At 36.4% G+C, this 16699-nt stretch overlaps 1 protein-coding gene across 2 annotated transcripts in view; it reads right to left on the bottom strand.

Annotated features, from left to right (window-relative positions):
- Nucleotides 1-16699, bottom strand: part of EXOC2 (exocyst complex component 2) — a 127506-nt gene that overhangs the window by 43439 nt on the left and 67368 nt on the right. For both annotated transcript variants that reach the window (XM_082046630.1, XM_082046631.1), the window contains exons 13-19: nucleotides 14729-14853; nucleotides 10696-10764; nucleotides 10288-10445; nucleotides 7135-7256; nucleotides 4146-4207; nucleotides 1394-1474; nucleotides 406-465 (exon numbers count right to left, since the gene is read on the bottom strand). In XM_082046630.1, coding sequence (XP_081902756.1) covers nucleotides 406-465; nucleotides 1394-1474; nucleotides 4146-4207; nucleotides 7135-7256; nucleotides 10288-10445; nucleotides 10696-10764; nucleotides 14729-14853 — 677 coding nt within the window. The remainder of the gene's footprint in view (nucleotides 1-405; nucleotides 466-1393; nucleotides 1475-4145; nucleotides 4208-7134; nucleotides 7257-10287; nucleotides 10446-10695; nucleotides 10765-14728; nucleotides 14854-16699) is intronic.

The raw sequence follows: 16699 nt of genomic DNA, 5'->3' as shown, positions 1-16699 counted from the left end.
GTTTTTTTTTTTTTTTTTTTTTTTTACAAATACTGGTTTCTGATACAAAATTTAAAAGCTAGGTCTTCAGTTGATGAAAATCAGCATCAGTCCTTTTACTGTAGCATATAGAAGTTAGATGACATCAGCTCAGTATCTCTCAATCATCAGAAAAATCTTGAAGAGTCACAACCAGTAAAATCCTGGAATATGTCACTTACCATCTGAGGATTTGATATAATCAGATTCAGCTAGTAAGCTCTACATAATTTTGAAGTCAAACATTTCTCAGTATCCCAGAGAATATCAGAGGAATAACACAGTCATCAACTTAAACTTCCTTTTGGGAGGTGGGCAGGATACAAAGCACACATTTTTGTTGATCACTTGTATTCACAATTTCATACCTAAAAGTGCTCGAGTTACCTGCATGATCCCAATGCTTATCTGGCACACATCCTCCTGTGTCTTCTGCTGCTGGAAAACCTGAAGATGCAGACATATTATTTCAGCAGAACAACTTCAAGTGGCCTTATTCTCAAGGAAGTCCTGACTAACCTACCCCTAAAGAGATGATGCAGGTATAGGAATGGCTGCTGGGACACTGTTTTCCCACTGATCAATTTCAATTTTTCCCCACCCTTAAAATGGGTAGAGAGATTACAAGTCCCAATAAACAGTTTGACAAGCCTGAGGAAATAAAACACTAAAAGGAAAGAAGTTGTGGTGCCTAGTACACGTGATACATATCACTGGCTAACGGAATTGCAGCAAAATTTCCCAGGATATTTGAAGACCTTTGCACCCTAACAAAAAGGATTCACCATGCACTGCAGATTCTTTTGAGTAATGTTCATTAAGAAACTAGACAAGCTAGCCATAAACATTAAAATAACGGACGAGAGTAAAATAATACCCATGAAACCTGAAAAAAACCATCAGTATCACAACCAATCAGGGCCTCAAGGTACTAAGTGGACCTGGACAATTGGGACTCGGGATTTAGAATAAAGTTTACAGAAATAAAAAGCTGAATTTAAAATTCTGCAAGTATTTTGGATGCAACACTGAGTGAAGAGTAACTCCTAGGAATGGCCCTCCCCCACCCCCTTTTTTTTTCTTTTCATGTAAATAAAGTAAGACCTACTGATATCTGAAAAATACACTAGTAGCATTTTTCCAAAAGAACAGCTATAAAGATTTAAATATGGGTCCAATCTGCCCCATACACACAATTACCCCTAACAAAGGAAACAAATAGATTTCTAAAAGCTAGCAGTAGTGAAAAGGGTGTGCATGGAAAAAATAAACAAGAAAGCTAAACCCCTGGATCATTCTCTGACAGCTCTTGTTCTGAAACCCAATAGTAATTTACATAAAATGAATCAAAATAAAAGCATAAATCAAAACTTACGCTGGCCTCTCCAGGTTTGCAGTCCAGGACAGTTCTGAGGGATTGCAAGGAATGGATAATGCACTGTTCAAACTGGGATGGCTGAAAGGCAAATGACTTGTTAGCTTTGGATAAGCGTGTCAAATGTATACTAGAAAAATATATAAAAATTCCCATGCCATATGGTAAGCTTTTTATTTCCAAATTATCATAAATAAGGAAAAAAAAAATCAAAATTAATAAAGTAAACATATATTAATTAATAGAATTATTATTTTTATATATAAATTAATATCAATTAATATATTACCAGAGGACCCTTTTGCAGTGATGTACTTTTGTACTTATCTACAGAATTATTACCATAGATCAATGCACTTTTTTTAAAATCTGAATGAGAGACTTCTATACCAAGCAGCCTCCTTTAGAGGGTCATGAAAGTGTTTCATAGTTTGTTTATGGTAGAATATATTGACAATTACATTATAGATGCCTTTGACACCCTCCCTTGTCCACATCTTGATCTAAGTTGGGATATAATTTCACTTGGGATATCTGCATATATATTTCAGGAAAAAGTTTTTAAGAAAAACAGATTGAAACTGCTTTCACATGGAGGAAAATAACCCACTGGTTTGGGGGTCTTTTTGTACCTTCAGGTTTCCAAACCTGAAGTATGAATATCTTGATGTATGTATCAATTTCACTCTGAAAGTGCAAACGAGTTCACAGCACCAGTCATCAGTCAGTTTTTCCTTGTTTTTCTCACTTCCCTGTTAAACAGCACTTTTTTTTTTTAAAGATGCTGCCTTCTTTTCTGAGGCAGGAAGCTGGTGTACAGGGCAACATGAAGCAGAGACGTGTCACTGTCTAGAAAAGAGGGACATCATCCTATTGGATTTGGGTCAAAGAGGTGGACAAAAAAAAGCTGCTAAGCCATGTAAACCTGCTCTTCATCCAGCAGGTAGTTTATGGCATATCACTAACTTTAGACTTAGGAGTAACTTTTATTTCTGTAAATGCTAAGGTGGAGGTGGATCATGAAACTGATGGCTGCATAGTAACATGAAAATCATGAAAAAAGCCACTAAGACAATCTGTATTTATTATTTTTGGACTCAAAAGAAAAAGAACAGCTGTAAAGTGCTACTCTTGTTTTTTCACATAATAAAACATCACATCTCAGGAGAAGAAAGCTGTTCAGATATGTTATTCTTTAGATATTATGAAAGTGAGGAAGTTGCTTCTGTGTCTTACTGTATCTATTACTTGGAATATAAATGCTAAAGTGGTTATCAACTGGTATTTCCTACAAAATTAAAATACAGTTTCTATCTTAAGCCTAAGATATCCCCAAAGAGACTGCCTGGCTCTTGTTTATACTGGTTAATTTTTGTGACAATTTCTAATATTACCACAATTAACTCTACTTTAGTAGATAAATAACCCTGCTATGACAAAACACAGTAAACTGCTACCATTACAACTTGGCACACCTCAACAGGTATCTTAGGGAAATGCTACATACAAGGAATTAATGACTGATTTCTAAATACAAAAAAAGACTTAAGCAGCATTTAAACAAAGATGAGTTAGGATACAGCAAAAGCATAAAGAAACAAAGCCCTTTGGGCAGATCCTTCCTCCTCCCTCCATTTTACAGATGAATAGAGCGAAAACCAGAAAAGTTAAGGGACCTGCCCAAGTCAGCAGCAACTGAAACCAAGACCAGAAGCTGTAAATCTGGTTATAACACTACAATTGCCCAACAACACTCCTTCCTACAATGCGTATATTGTGATTGTTTAATGCCCTCCTACTCAACTTCAAATGCGTATTTATAGAAGCAAATAAGAAAAACTAAAAAAGTCTGCGGAGCATTCTCTTAGATAATATACACAAAGCAACTCTACCTCCCACAGGCCCTTTCTGCTTTCGCAGATTGTTTTTAAGTCACACCTACAACGTGCTTGCTGTGTTTTAGGCATTACTCATTCCTGTTTATTTCCAGAAAGCATCTCACTAATTTATCTGAATTTGGTTTCAAGTCATTCGTTGTCTGTGTGTAGGCACTCTCCTAAATTAGTTGCTTTACAGTTCAGTTTCTCACTATAACCTACTAAGTGACCTATTTATTTAGCTACAGACCAATTCCATGGTAGTGTCTAAGTTATGAAGCATTTTGATGTGAACTGAACTTGTGACCTCAAAAATATTTTTTTACTTCAGTAAACCATCCATAAAACAAGATGCTTAACTATGAAAGTTATTATTGTTTATCTCAGCAAAATCATTCTAGAGGTTAGCAGTTACTATACTGATACATTTAAATAACCCTACTTAGGGCAGAAAGTCACGCTACATATGATGCCTGATTCTTATTTTTGTCTCTCAATACATGGCACAAATCTGCAAAGCTCTTATTTATGCTTTTTTTTTCCCTATTTTGCACCTTCAAAAATATTGCTAACTAGTATTATTATCACTATCACTTAAAGTTACTTCAGACATAACAGTTTAAGAATTATAAACTGTATTTGGTGATGGGATTTGTTAAGAGTGCTGTGAATAAGTAACCATTCAAACAAAAAACCCTGTATTTTTTTATCTTCCTATATTTTAATATTTTAATTATAGACACCAGTATACACATATATAGACAAAGTCCAAAATGATTCAGTTTTTGGATAATATAGAAACCAGTTTCATTACACTTGCGAAAAAAAAAAAATCCACCAAAGAAAGGGCCTACAAGACACATAAGTATACCTACCAACGATGTCAAACCTTCATTGTCAACAACCCAATCTTCTTTTTCAGCTAACCTCTTTATATCTGTAAGACAGAGCAATGGTGAGGGGGAGGGAGGTTGTGTTCATTTTCATTATTAAAAACTCCTTGAACTTGAAAAGATAAACCACAGACATTGGGACTGCAATGACTAGGCATACAAGCAAATAGCTCTACAAGCTTCAAAGCTTTCTGCATTCTAAAATGACTAAGAATGGCACTCATACATGGTATGTTGGTGACACCACACAGAGAAGTGTCTCTGTGATACATGGCAAGACTTGCATGAAGCACATCTTTTACTGGAAAGCTTAAAATAAAGAAACATTGTGAAGGCTTCAGGTTTGTTTTTATTTTTTAAATTTTTAATCACAACATAAAACACGGCATTTAAGAACCCAAGCCTCTAGCTTATTATACTTCAGCTCTTAATTAAAAATAGAAGAACAGCTGCCCAGCGTTCTAGCAAAGACAAAAAGAAGAGCATATAATTCATATTTAGTAACTATAAAAGAGGCTCAGAGTACCCACTCAGTGTCAAGAATCCATGGTGCTAGCCTTTCTTCAAAAATACCTGAAGGCACATGCAAAAAACACTCTCTTCTGCTACCTAGAAGGTACCAACTTCTATATGCTTATTGAAGCTAACAGGAGCTCATGCACTTAGACAAAATTCTTCTATGGACACATGCATGCTGCATCATCATTTTGAGGGGGGGGCTTAATCAACTTGTAAACAGAATAAAGATAAATTGTGTCCAGTTTGTGAGGGCTTTGACATAGAGCTTTGCACACAAAAATTGCATATCAGAACTGTCTGTACATCACAAAACTATTTTAAATGAAAAAAAAATTGGTTAATTACCATCTCTCCCCAAAAATCCAGGAAAAGAGGAGCATGCTGAAAGGTATCTTCCCTACCCTTGGTGCTTTAATTAGCTAAATGAAGAAGCTTGGTTATGGTTTCATACCCTGCAATTCTACATCTCATGGAAGTATAGGCTTAATGAGGATAAATGTATTAAGGGACTGTGCAGAATAACTACTCTGTTCAGTGCCCTGTTTAGTAAACCTCTTAATTCAACCAATATTCTTGCAAGACTTCAGATTGCACTGGTCAGCCTTGACATGTGTTTGTGGCTACTCAATGCTTTTGCATTGTGTTCTGAGCTAATACAAATGAAACAAATTTCTTTTCTCGTATTTCACTGCTCACCAAATTCCAGTCAATTACATTTTACATTCATGTAAACCCCCTGTCTAGTCTGGCATTCACATATTTTGGCTTTCATGACCTTTATGACCAGTGATCATATATGCAAGGGAAAGAACACAGACTGCTTCTCAGTGTCAGCATCACAATATGGTCTTTACTGTACGACAACAAGAAAACCCTGTGTGTGGGCAGATTTGTTCTATTTAAATAGTTAATGGTAGCATGCTCTATTAAAAATTTCAACTGACCTGAATGCCTTTACCAACTTAAAAGATGCGGTCAGAGATGAGCAGTCTACACAGCTCACATTTCAGAGATTACAGAGGTAAGACTGAAATCCAGGAAGAGCCTTTTTGACTTATATGTTACAGGTATAACCACATCTGAGATCCATTTACATGGCTCCTTAGAATATCCATTAATTGCTCTTTCACTGGCTCCCTAAAAAGAACAGCTTCTCCAAAAGCTCAATTGACCTGGTCCTGTCCAGGAAAACTATCTAAACACATTAAACATGCAAAATTTTGCTTTAGTTGGTAAAAGAAAACAAAGAAAAGTGTCCCATAGATTAGGCACACAGTGCAAGAGGCATCTTTTCTCCTGCTTGATGCTACAGCTAATACATAGAACTGCTTCAGTGACAGGGGCTGGAAGTAGCAGTCAAGGAGGGCTGCTGCTATTGGCTGGATGAGAGAGAGAGAAAATTATCCATCAAACGTAACATAGTGGCATCTCAGGGGATCTGAACTCTAGGTTCAAAAATATGAATAAAGACGTTCAGATCAAATTCAGAATTATTCACACAGAGACTGGGAAAACTACTTTTAAAAAAATTTAAGGCAGAGACTACCACAAGAATTTTTCCTGCACAGAACATATGTGGCCAGCAAGCAGGACGTAAAAAGCAGAAACTCTGCTTAATGTAGCCACCTGAGCTTAGCACACTCAGGGCTTGGGTAAAACACTTAGCTTCACATTAGCCTACAAAATAATGATAAATCAAATGTGAAGGATTAAAAACTGATTAAATTGTAAGACTTAAGAAACTAATTTTTTTAACATTGAGGTTAGTTAGTCTATTGCAAAAAACCCTTCTAAGTGAATTAGTAGATCAGTCTGCCCTGATTTTAAGAGAGATGTTTATTTCTGGAAGATTTACTTGTTTCACATTTAAGTTTCAGAGTTGAATACAAGCTGGTAAGATGAATGGCCTCTGATGCACATAGAGTCACATTAGAGAATGTGTTACTGGCCTTGACAATCGAGACATTTATGGCAAAAGCTGTGTACACAGAAGGAAGCCAGTGGATTTCGATGTTAGTAAAAGGCCTTAGAAAACACACAACTACAATACTTCATAAAGGACAGTAGATTTTTTTTCTTAGGGGTGGGGCATTACTTATTTAATTCTTCACTTTATAGAAGAGCTCAAAAAGAAAATAAACTATATTTCCAATATGAAATGAATAGCTGCATCATGAGATAAATCACTTGCATTGTAAAACTGTCTCAGCCCAAAGGAAACAGATCTAAACTGCTGCATTCATTAGACTAAGGAAAGGACTCATAGACATTTCTGTCAGCAAAGTGAAATACTTGAGTAATTCTTGTGAGATATTACGGAACTCAGAGGAGTCCACCACCACTACAATATCTGCAACAAACATGGTTATCTTCCAGAACATGGTTCAGCCTAATCAGAGGCAAAAAACCCCAAAAAAGACAGTAAGCAAAGAGACCTGCAGCCTTCTTTTACCTTCAGCTGTGTGTTGTAAGGTCACTATAATGCAACGTACACGAAGGTCCAAAATAAGATCCTGGATGATCTGAAGCATATCATTGGGTATCTCGAGTGCAGTAAGAGACTCAGAACTAAGCCTGGAAAGTAAATACAGTAAGATTGGAGAGTAAATCTGCAGGGCTTTTCAAGATGATACAACACCATTGAATTTTTTAGATATTTTCTGTGCATGTGAATACAGTAACTCCATCCACAGTTTATCTTTGAAAACTGATTATCCCATTCAGAGAAGATTAATTGTTTGCTTAATTCAGAAGCCTGCAAATGCAGATTCATTTTTCTGTAACATTATTGTAATGCCATCATAGAAACATGCCAACTTTTCCCACTGCCATCTTGCACTTCGCCGCCTGCCTTTCTAAGAATAATCTTTTCGGAGCAGAACTAGCTGCTTTCCTCTCTCTCCACCCCCTGATTTTTATGTGAATGCCTAGATCAAATCCTAGATCCACCACAGGGTTTCTGAGATATTGTTTACCTGCACTACAACAGTAATAGCCACCAAGCTGCTATAAATGGTGATGTGGCTGCGGTTCAGATTACCAAGAGTATACACATTTAAGGAGACAAAAATACAGGTACTGCATCACCTGCAGAGCAAAGACTGAATTCATTCACTGTTTTGCTCCCAGGTCTGACTGGGCACAAATCACCAACTACTATAGCTGAGGATGGGCACATTCATTTCTGTTTTTTCCTTTAGAAATAGTAACACAGCAGCTGCTTGCAAGGAATAGCATTTCAGCTTTTAACTAAAAGGCTGCAGTTGTGCTTAGACTTTAGTTAGGGGCACAAAGTGAGGTTCACCGCTTTTATCCAACTCCTGGATATTTAAGCAAGGACAACTCAAATGCAGTCATCGTCATTTGTCCTACTGCTAATACTGACCAAAACATAGGTATTAGAAAATGCCAAAGAACAGGAGTAGGAGGGCACAAGCAAACAGGTTTGATCAATAAGTGTAATATTTCCAATCATCCACCTGCAGGCTTTGGTTCCTTACCCCTGGTGTTGGACATAAACCACCAAAACTGAATTAGCAGACTACATAAATCTGCATTATCTTCACCATCAAGGAAACACAGGATGTGAATACCCATCTGTGAGAAGTTTAAATGACTTTAGACTGCACAGAAGTCCTGTACTTGGAGCTGATTCCGTTTCTAAGGGAACATGTAGCTGTCACAACTTTAAGATCATCTTTTCCTTCATATAACGCACCCTAACAAATACATACCTTCCTATCTTTACAATAATGCAAATGTCTTGCTGACAACAGCTTCAATTTATCAAATAGCTCTAATTTATCCTGTGGAACCTATTTATGTAGGCAATGACAGAACTGGGTACAAGAGAAAGACCATGCAACCACTCCAGCTTAAGCTGTGTGATACATATAAACAAGCAGAAAAATTAAGATCACAGAGATACAAAATTAGATTGCAAGAAGATAATGTAAGTTTTTGCATTCTTAAATATTAATCCAAGCAGAAAATGGTAAATCATGTATGACATGAATGAAAAGAATAAAATTCTATCATATGCTTCATAAGGACTTTCTCAGAAAAGATACAAGTGAGACTTAAACTATTACATAACTTTGCAATAAATAAGGCTTTTATGCAAAGTGTATATGCTTTTCATGAGAAGTGTCCACCTTCATCGTTGGTGTGAGTCACAAGAATTTATTAGATTGTCAAAGTGTGGGGGCTCAAAAAGTACTTGCAGCACTTGCTAAAACTTCTGACGTGGTTATCACTGGTTGGTACCCCATCATGGTATGTTCAGTTCTCCTCTTCTTCTTTAGACTGCTTTGCATCAGAGTCTGGCTCACTTTAGTAAAGTGCCAGCACAAGCATCAGTAATAACACGAGATGGGGAAAGCAGTGGAAGGGAGAGAGAATTTCCCCAGCTCCCACTTCAGTTGTTCATTACCAGGGCAGTGGCCAGAAAGCAAGAGGAGATTGTCTAAAAAAGAGCTTTCATATACCCTATAACCTCAGCCTGGATCATACCTCAGATGGTAGGACTCTGAAGCACAACCAACCTTTAGAGAATCTGTTGGTTAAATTTCCAAGCCAAATTACAGGTGTGCAAGTGTTAAATTCTATCATTTTATAATCTGAGTGAAATTGGATTGCTTCTCATAAAGGGGCAACATTGGTGTCAAAGCCTGTTCCCTCGCCCCTTTATATCTTTCCATCAAATGCCAAGTCAGTTCCTTTTTCAAATGGAAGCTTTCCATGAAATTCAGCCAGAATAAGAGGCTTCACATGGATTTTTTTTTTTTTTTTAAATGGTTAAAAGTACAGGTAATGTAACTGTCAACAGACTTTGGAAAAGTGTTAAGCAGACTTGTCAACAGGTACGTATCACTGCTAGCTCCATCCACAATAAGGATATCAGTACATGATTATATCCTTTTCTTCCTCTGTGCTTTGCTTATTACCTATTTTGAAAACTGCCCATAAAAAGTACAGTCTCATATCCAGGTATTACTCAAGTTTCCAAAAAGAAAATGACAATTCTTAAATTTTCCACACACAAATGGAAGCAAATTCTCTATATTAATGAGACATTTTGTAATTAATGACGTGCACATTACTAAGTTTATAAACAAACCTAATTATAAGCAGAATGACATTATAAGCAGGAGTATCACATTCCACAAAACAGCTGTTAAGGTAAATTATGATTTAAGAATTATACTACAGTCAGAAGCATGCTATTTTCACCCATTGTGGCAGAGATGGAAAGACGTGTAGTAAATGAGGCAGATAATTGCTTTCTACCCCAGAGAATCAAATCCTGTTTCATTCACGGAGCACCTATGCTGTGCCAGACAAATACTTTATTCTAACTTTTCCATAAAATGCTATGGAAAAAAGGAATATATCATCACGTATGAAGCTATATCATGAGACATTATTAATTACATTTGCACATAGAATCCTACATCTGCCATCAGTCATTTTTTTGTAATCCTAGTTTTGAAAATGCTAAGATTTTTACTACTCAGGGTATTTAACGCGATTATCAAAACTATTTGTCTTAAGGCACACATATTCCACGAGCAGCATAATTTTGTAGGTCCACAGATCCATTTACCTTACAGTCTGGATAACATGTGTTAGCCACTGGCCAGAGAGTTCAGATTTCATGTCCCAGCCACCATATTGTCTTGATTCTCCTTCTCTGAGGCTGAATGGAAGCAAAGCTCCACGGATAAGTTTTACCAGAGAGTGCATCACTTCTTGAATCATTTTCTGCATCAGAAGAAGGGAAAGAAAAATGAAGCAAAAAGCTCTATCAATGTGTTTAAGTAGCCATGTACTTGCTATACACAACATCTTGGAATGTATGATTTAGAAGTGGCTCCACATAGTAGAAAGTAGAGAAGGAGGTATATAAGGGCACAGAGATGACTTAAGAAATCTCATTTTCAAGGTGGCGAAACTAAAGTATCTTGCTATGAAGGACAAATGAAAGAAAGCCATGTTTTCCCCAGTACCTTACCTTGAAGTCATTTTGTCTTTGCCTAGCATTTTTCTTGGATCTTTCCATTTGGCCAGATTTTTCAGCAGTCTTGTGAAAATGAGAAAATTGAAAAGCGTAAGTGTCTCATAGCTACTGTTGAAATAATTCTGAAAAAGGGGTTTTCAAAGTGAAGAAGTGAAAACCAATGAGTTTATGATACAATTATAAAAACTCTCTCATAGCTTCTGAATAACAAAATACTATATAATCAATTAACTCTGCTCACTGTAGGTCAGCATGCTCATGTTTAGTTCTGAGGAACAATTCGCATTTAAGACAAAATAAGAGACAAGCATAAGACTAACTCTAGCAATATTAATTTCATGAAGTCACAGTTTTCTCACCGAGAGCTAAAACATATATAATCCAACTGTGCCTCAAGTTTATGCAAGGAAACTATTTTCTCAGCATGTAAGCTGCCCAGAGAAGGTGGGAAATACTTTTTGGACTCAGGGCAATTTGGAATTGTAACATCTGAGGGGGAGAACTGAGGTGTTTTTGTTTGTTTTTAGGAACAGCATTTTGTTGACAATGCTCTTTAAATAATTCAACTAACTGTGAAAGAGACTCTGCAAAATAATCAGCATCCTCATGGACACTTCACATCTCTGAAAACAAAGGAACAAGAGAACACCTTGCACAAGACAGTTACAGTTGAAGAAAACATGGTTTGACTAACAGTCTTCCTGTTTGTAGTTCTAGCCCTCTGTGGAGTCTACTGAGAACACAGTAAATTACACCAAAAAAGTTATTTCAAATACTAAGTGCAGATGTAGAATCTTACAGTTAGAAAATCTTCTATTTTATGTATGTACAGCAACATCTACTGGACAAGAAATGCAATAACATGACAAGAGTATTCTCAAAATCAGTTTACTTTCAAGTCATTAATTTGAAATGCTGTGTATTTCAAATTCCCTCTTTAGCTAAAGCATTTCAGGTTTTTAATGTAAAACAATCTGAAGTGATAAAAAGTTAGACAAAAATAAAACTGCTTAGCAATTTTGGAAAATACATAGCTATGAAATTCTTGTACTTTGAAGTTCTGAATTATATAGTTTCAGACAAGGAGAACAGCACTTGAGTTATTGCTGCATACAGTATCTTTTTCTCCCTTCTAATGCCTTAAAAAAAAATAAGATGTAATCCTTTAAATCTCAGGTATCAAATGAAAATTCACACTGTTTTACAGCTGGATTAAAGAACAACAAAAAAAATGAACAGATCTTTGACATCTCTCTTTTTTTTTTCCTTAGTGGTTTTGCTGAAGACCAATCTTAAATCTTTCCTGTATAGACAGACCAAAACTATCTTGTGGTAAGACCAACGGTTACTACTCACATTTGTGACTTCAACTAGAGTGATTCAAAGAACTGAACTTTTAAAACTGTTGAAAATACCACGTAAACCTTTAACTGACAATATTTTAAAGCACAAAGCTAACCTTTCAGAACTAAAAAGAACACCCCCCCTGGAACTCCCAAAACGCTACAGACTGAACAAGAGAAAATACAGCTTGGTATTAATATGTGGGGATTTTCTTTCCACATTTTTAAAATATCTTGAAGATTTGAATAAGCTAATTGAAATGACCTTTTATGTCACTTTCACAGGACCTTTCTTAAAAAACTGTAGCAGTCACCTCACTCCCTGTATGACAACAAATCGCAAGCAACATGGCAAAATAAACGTTTTCATGGACAATTAAAATCTATATGGTTTCTGAAAGAAAAACATATAGACCCGAGTCTCGAATGTGATGTGGTGACAGATATTCTTAGGTGTTCTGGAAGTCTTCTAGCTTATGCCACCCCCTCCTCCCACTCATTCTCAGTTGATTGTTACATGAGAACACACCAAAGGAACTGAGGGAACCATCCCCCCTCTCTCCCCAAGAATTTGGGAGGCTTCCATAAGGACCAAAGGAGCAAGAGAAATCAAATGTGAGGGGATTAATTTATCCAAAGCTCAGAATCTAGCCCAACAGAGGAAGAGCAGATGTACCTTAAAGACTAACAGGGAAATTACCTCCTCCTACTTTTTTTTTTAAATACACGGAAACAATGTTTTTTTTCAGACATGACATAAGATCATTGCATTTTCCACTTGCAGTTATTTTCATGAGTAGAATTTCTCAACCTTGTTTACAGTTCAAGTCTCAGTTTCTCTAGAAATAGCTTTCCTTTTCATTGTACTCAGAAAAAAAAATCATCACAATAACTTAGGTGAATTTCTAAAGTCTAATTTCCAGTGGTGCTGTTGTCAAATATAAAGGTTGTCATTTCCCTTATGAAATTAAGTATTTTTGTGAAAGTCAACAGTACTAAGGTTTATTCTTGACTTCACTTCCTTTACTGAATGTTATGAGTAAATGTCATATCTTTCTTCTGATTTTATAATGTAAAATGAGGATCACAGATGGAACCTATTTCACTGGAGCTATAATGCTCTGTATATTGTGTTCAACATATAAAATGCTACAGTACACCTATTAGTATTATTATATGAAGATATGCTTATTTACAGACAGTGGCAATAAATAGAATGACCGCTTGAGAAATTAATTCTTTAGTTAGTCAGAGAAAAGGAAAACAACAAAGTAAGCTTCCAAATTTCCTTTTCCCAAGGTTTTTGTTTTAGTTTCTACTAAAGCTGCAAAGACAGTAGATATCTATGGGTGCAGTTCTGCTTCAGGGATAATTTTGTAGTGGAATACTGTAGCTGTGATGACTTAAGGATTTAAGTACAGCAGGATACTGTAAGTATGGCAGGATAAAAACCATCTCAACAGTTGAACAGAGAAGTTTTAGATGCACAAACTTTTTGATTCTACATAGAAGCTGACAATATGCCTGTCCAAAAGCCTGCTTATTTTCTACTCCCTCTATATTATTCTGCCTCTACCTCTCTTTATGGACCTTGTATTCATTTTTTTAGGACCCAGAGTCCAAACTGCAGTCAGCAGGACTTCTCAGTGATAACTGTGTGAATTAGGTGTGAACTAGTGCCTTATCATCTGTTGGTGGAACAGAGAGTTGCTTTTCACTCCACTCCAATCATGTGTTTGTCAGACTTACTCCTTGGGAATATACCATCACTACAGTTCTTGCGGATAAGAAAAAACATGGCTTGAGGACAGAAGCAAACTCTGTAAAATATACTGTAATTCTGTGACTGAATTTCAGCAATAACACAAATCCCAAAGCTATTGCATTTATCTGGTAACAATTACGATGGTAAGCTGTATACTACCCATATCAAATTAATTATTAAATGTTTCCTTTCAAAATCTGTTAATAGTGTGCATATAAAAATGGCACAGGCCATAAATCATTACTTATTTTTTTTCCTGCTCCTTGGATTATCAAGATTATATTTACATAATTTGTAAAAAACCCCAAATAGATCATTTGAGCAAGAAGGACTCAAAGCACAGGTGACTGCAGCTCACTGCTTTTCCACACTAGACTCCCTACAGTATGTCTGTGTATACCTCTCGGCCTTGGTCAATTTTGCAGCACTCGTCTTGAAACCTGTCCTCACTTCCAAATACCTACAGCTCAAGAAATGAGTACTCTTGTTCCAAAGAAAGGAAACAATTTTTTTCTGTATGACTTTGTGTTTTACATATCTCTGTCCATCATGCAATTTGCTATTTCTTCAGATCACCGGTGAAGGGAAGCTGGCCAGCTATGAGCAAGAGGTGAAACTACACAGATACTGACTCCAGCATCTGGAACACAAAGAGACACAACACTGAAAGAATTCTAAGTAATTCCACTGTATGCTTTTATTATTTAAAAAATGAAAAGAAAAACCTACTTCTATAGGTTAGTATTGCAAGACACCTACTAGTCAAGGTAGCATCTCTCAAGTGTGTAACAGTCTACATATTGCTTTATAAACCTCTCTGATTAAAATAAGTCCAGTCACTTCTTCCAGTGAAATATTTCAAATGTAATTATTATAGAGCTTTGTTACTTAAAAGTCTTTTATATAGAAGAATCCATACCTCACTGAATAAACTTCCATTCACATAAGAAATCCAGAGCTTCCAGAAGTTGGGCAGCTGACTTACAACAAGTTTTGTCAACTTTTCAACAAATACAACTTGCTGAGGAGCTTTGTATCGCCAAGCTAAAAGGGGAAGAGGCAAAGGAAAAAGCAAAATTAAAAAACTTTGAATTAATAATGAAAAACGTACTACTAGCTTGATGCTGCTTAATATTACACAAGTGACTACACAGTATGCCAGCACTATGGCAACATATACAGAGTAGGCCCTCTTTGGAGGGCTGGCTAATGCAATCCACCTAACAAGCCACTTGGCTGTATTCTGTCTTCAAACCACTCTAAAAGGTAAGGTTACGTGAAAACAATCAAGACATAAGAAGTTTCAAACAATGAGGTGGTGATGCTGAAAAAAGAGGGTTGCTAGACAGGCTAGTGAAGGCAAACAATGGAAACTGGAAGATCTGCTTTATTTCCAGCTTAAAAAAATTTCCATTGTGGCTTGGGGCAAGTTGCCAACCTCTCATCTTCATTTTCATTTGTTTAGTAAAATCCGAAAAACAGGGGAGATTCCAAGATTGTTGTTAAAACTCAAGAAACTTATCACTAATTATATATCGAGATTCCTGGATGAGGAACACAATTGTAATATAAAACCTGCAGCATCTCTCACTTCATGAACCCACTTACACTTCTGGTACGCTGGCGATTAAAACACATCAGGAAAATAGGCTACATACTGGTAGCAGATAACTGTTCTCAGCTTCTTATCAAATGGTGCAAAGGGAGGCTGGCAGGGGAGGTAAAGAGAAAGATGTAAAGGGGCAGAAGCACTAATTAACACAGAAAATAAAGAGAACTTCTTTGTGAAATACTTTCTATAACCATCTCCCTTCTCCAGTGAAACTTTCTCCATTATGATGTTTTAACAAAACAGGGCATTGGTACAACAGTGATAAGAGGCTTATAGTTCACCTCAAGAATTAGAGTCTACGTCAGAACACTTCAAAAAAGAAATTGCAAATTAAAAAAAACCCACAAAAATAAACAAACAAAAACCAAAACACAAACAAAACAACCAAAAAACCACAAAATAAAACACCTTAAAAATGTCTGTGTTTGTTGCATGGGGTGTTTTTGTGTATAGACTGTTTTTATAAATGAGAAAGTTAAAGACATTACATTATTCTACATAACTCTGTGGCAATGTAGAAAAATATTGGGTAGATTAGCACTTTTTGCCTTTACTCTGCTAGAGAATATTGCATACACAGAACAGGAATTCACTGGTCAGGTAAAAGTAGCTGCCTGATAGCACATTAGGTAACTAGGAAACTTCACCAGAGCCTCACTATTTTACTGTGTTGGTAAACAGTCTTCAGTCTCCTTGAAGTACAGCATGCCTTCCGCAGCATCCATTTGTCGAGGTCAAATATTGGTGGATAAATTTGCACTACCCAATATGCTCTTTTTCCTCACAGCCAAAAAGTTTAGGGACTCTGAATTAGTATTTGAAAATCCAAAAACTCACAATGAAAGCCCAAAATTTGGAGAGAGGTTCTGACATAAGCATAACTGCTGATAGTGATGCATCTGTTCAGGAGGCATGAAAACTTCAAAGCTCAACTAGCAGAGCTCATAGCGTAGACATGTATCAGATGCCAGAGCACTGCTATTGCCAATTTGGTTTAGAGAACTGGTCTAGACCCAGTAGCAGAAAAACTCCTCTTATTAACATAAGCTGTGACTACGTCAGAAAGCTGTGCCAACACTGCTAAAGCAACAGAGCCTCATAATACCAACAAACCTCAAGTTCTAACCAAAAGATTTCAGCTCCTTCAAGTAATCATTTCATCTTTGCCAAAAGCTCCAGCAACAACCCAAGGTTATAACCAGGGATGTTCCTAACTGGAAACACACTGGCAAGACTGACTTCATGTATGAAATTCTTCTCCCCTCCAGGAAGCATATT

This window comes from Streptopelia decaocto (genome assembly GCF_964273445.1).
Source record: "Streptopelia decaocto genome assembly, chromosome: 2".
NCBI lineage: Eukaryota > Metazoa > Chordata > Aves > Columbiformes > Columbidae > Streptopelia > Streptopelia decaocto.
Note: the sequence above shows the minus strand (reverse complement) of the source record. Positions and strands in the feature narration are given on the sequence as shown.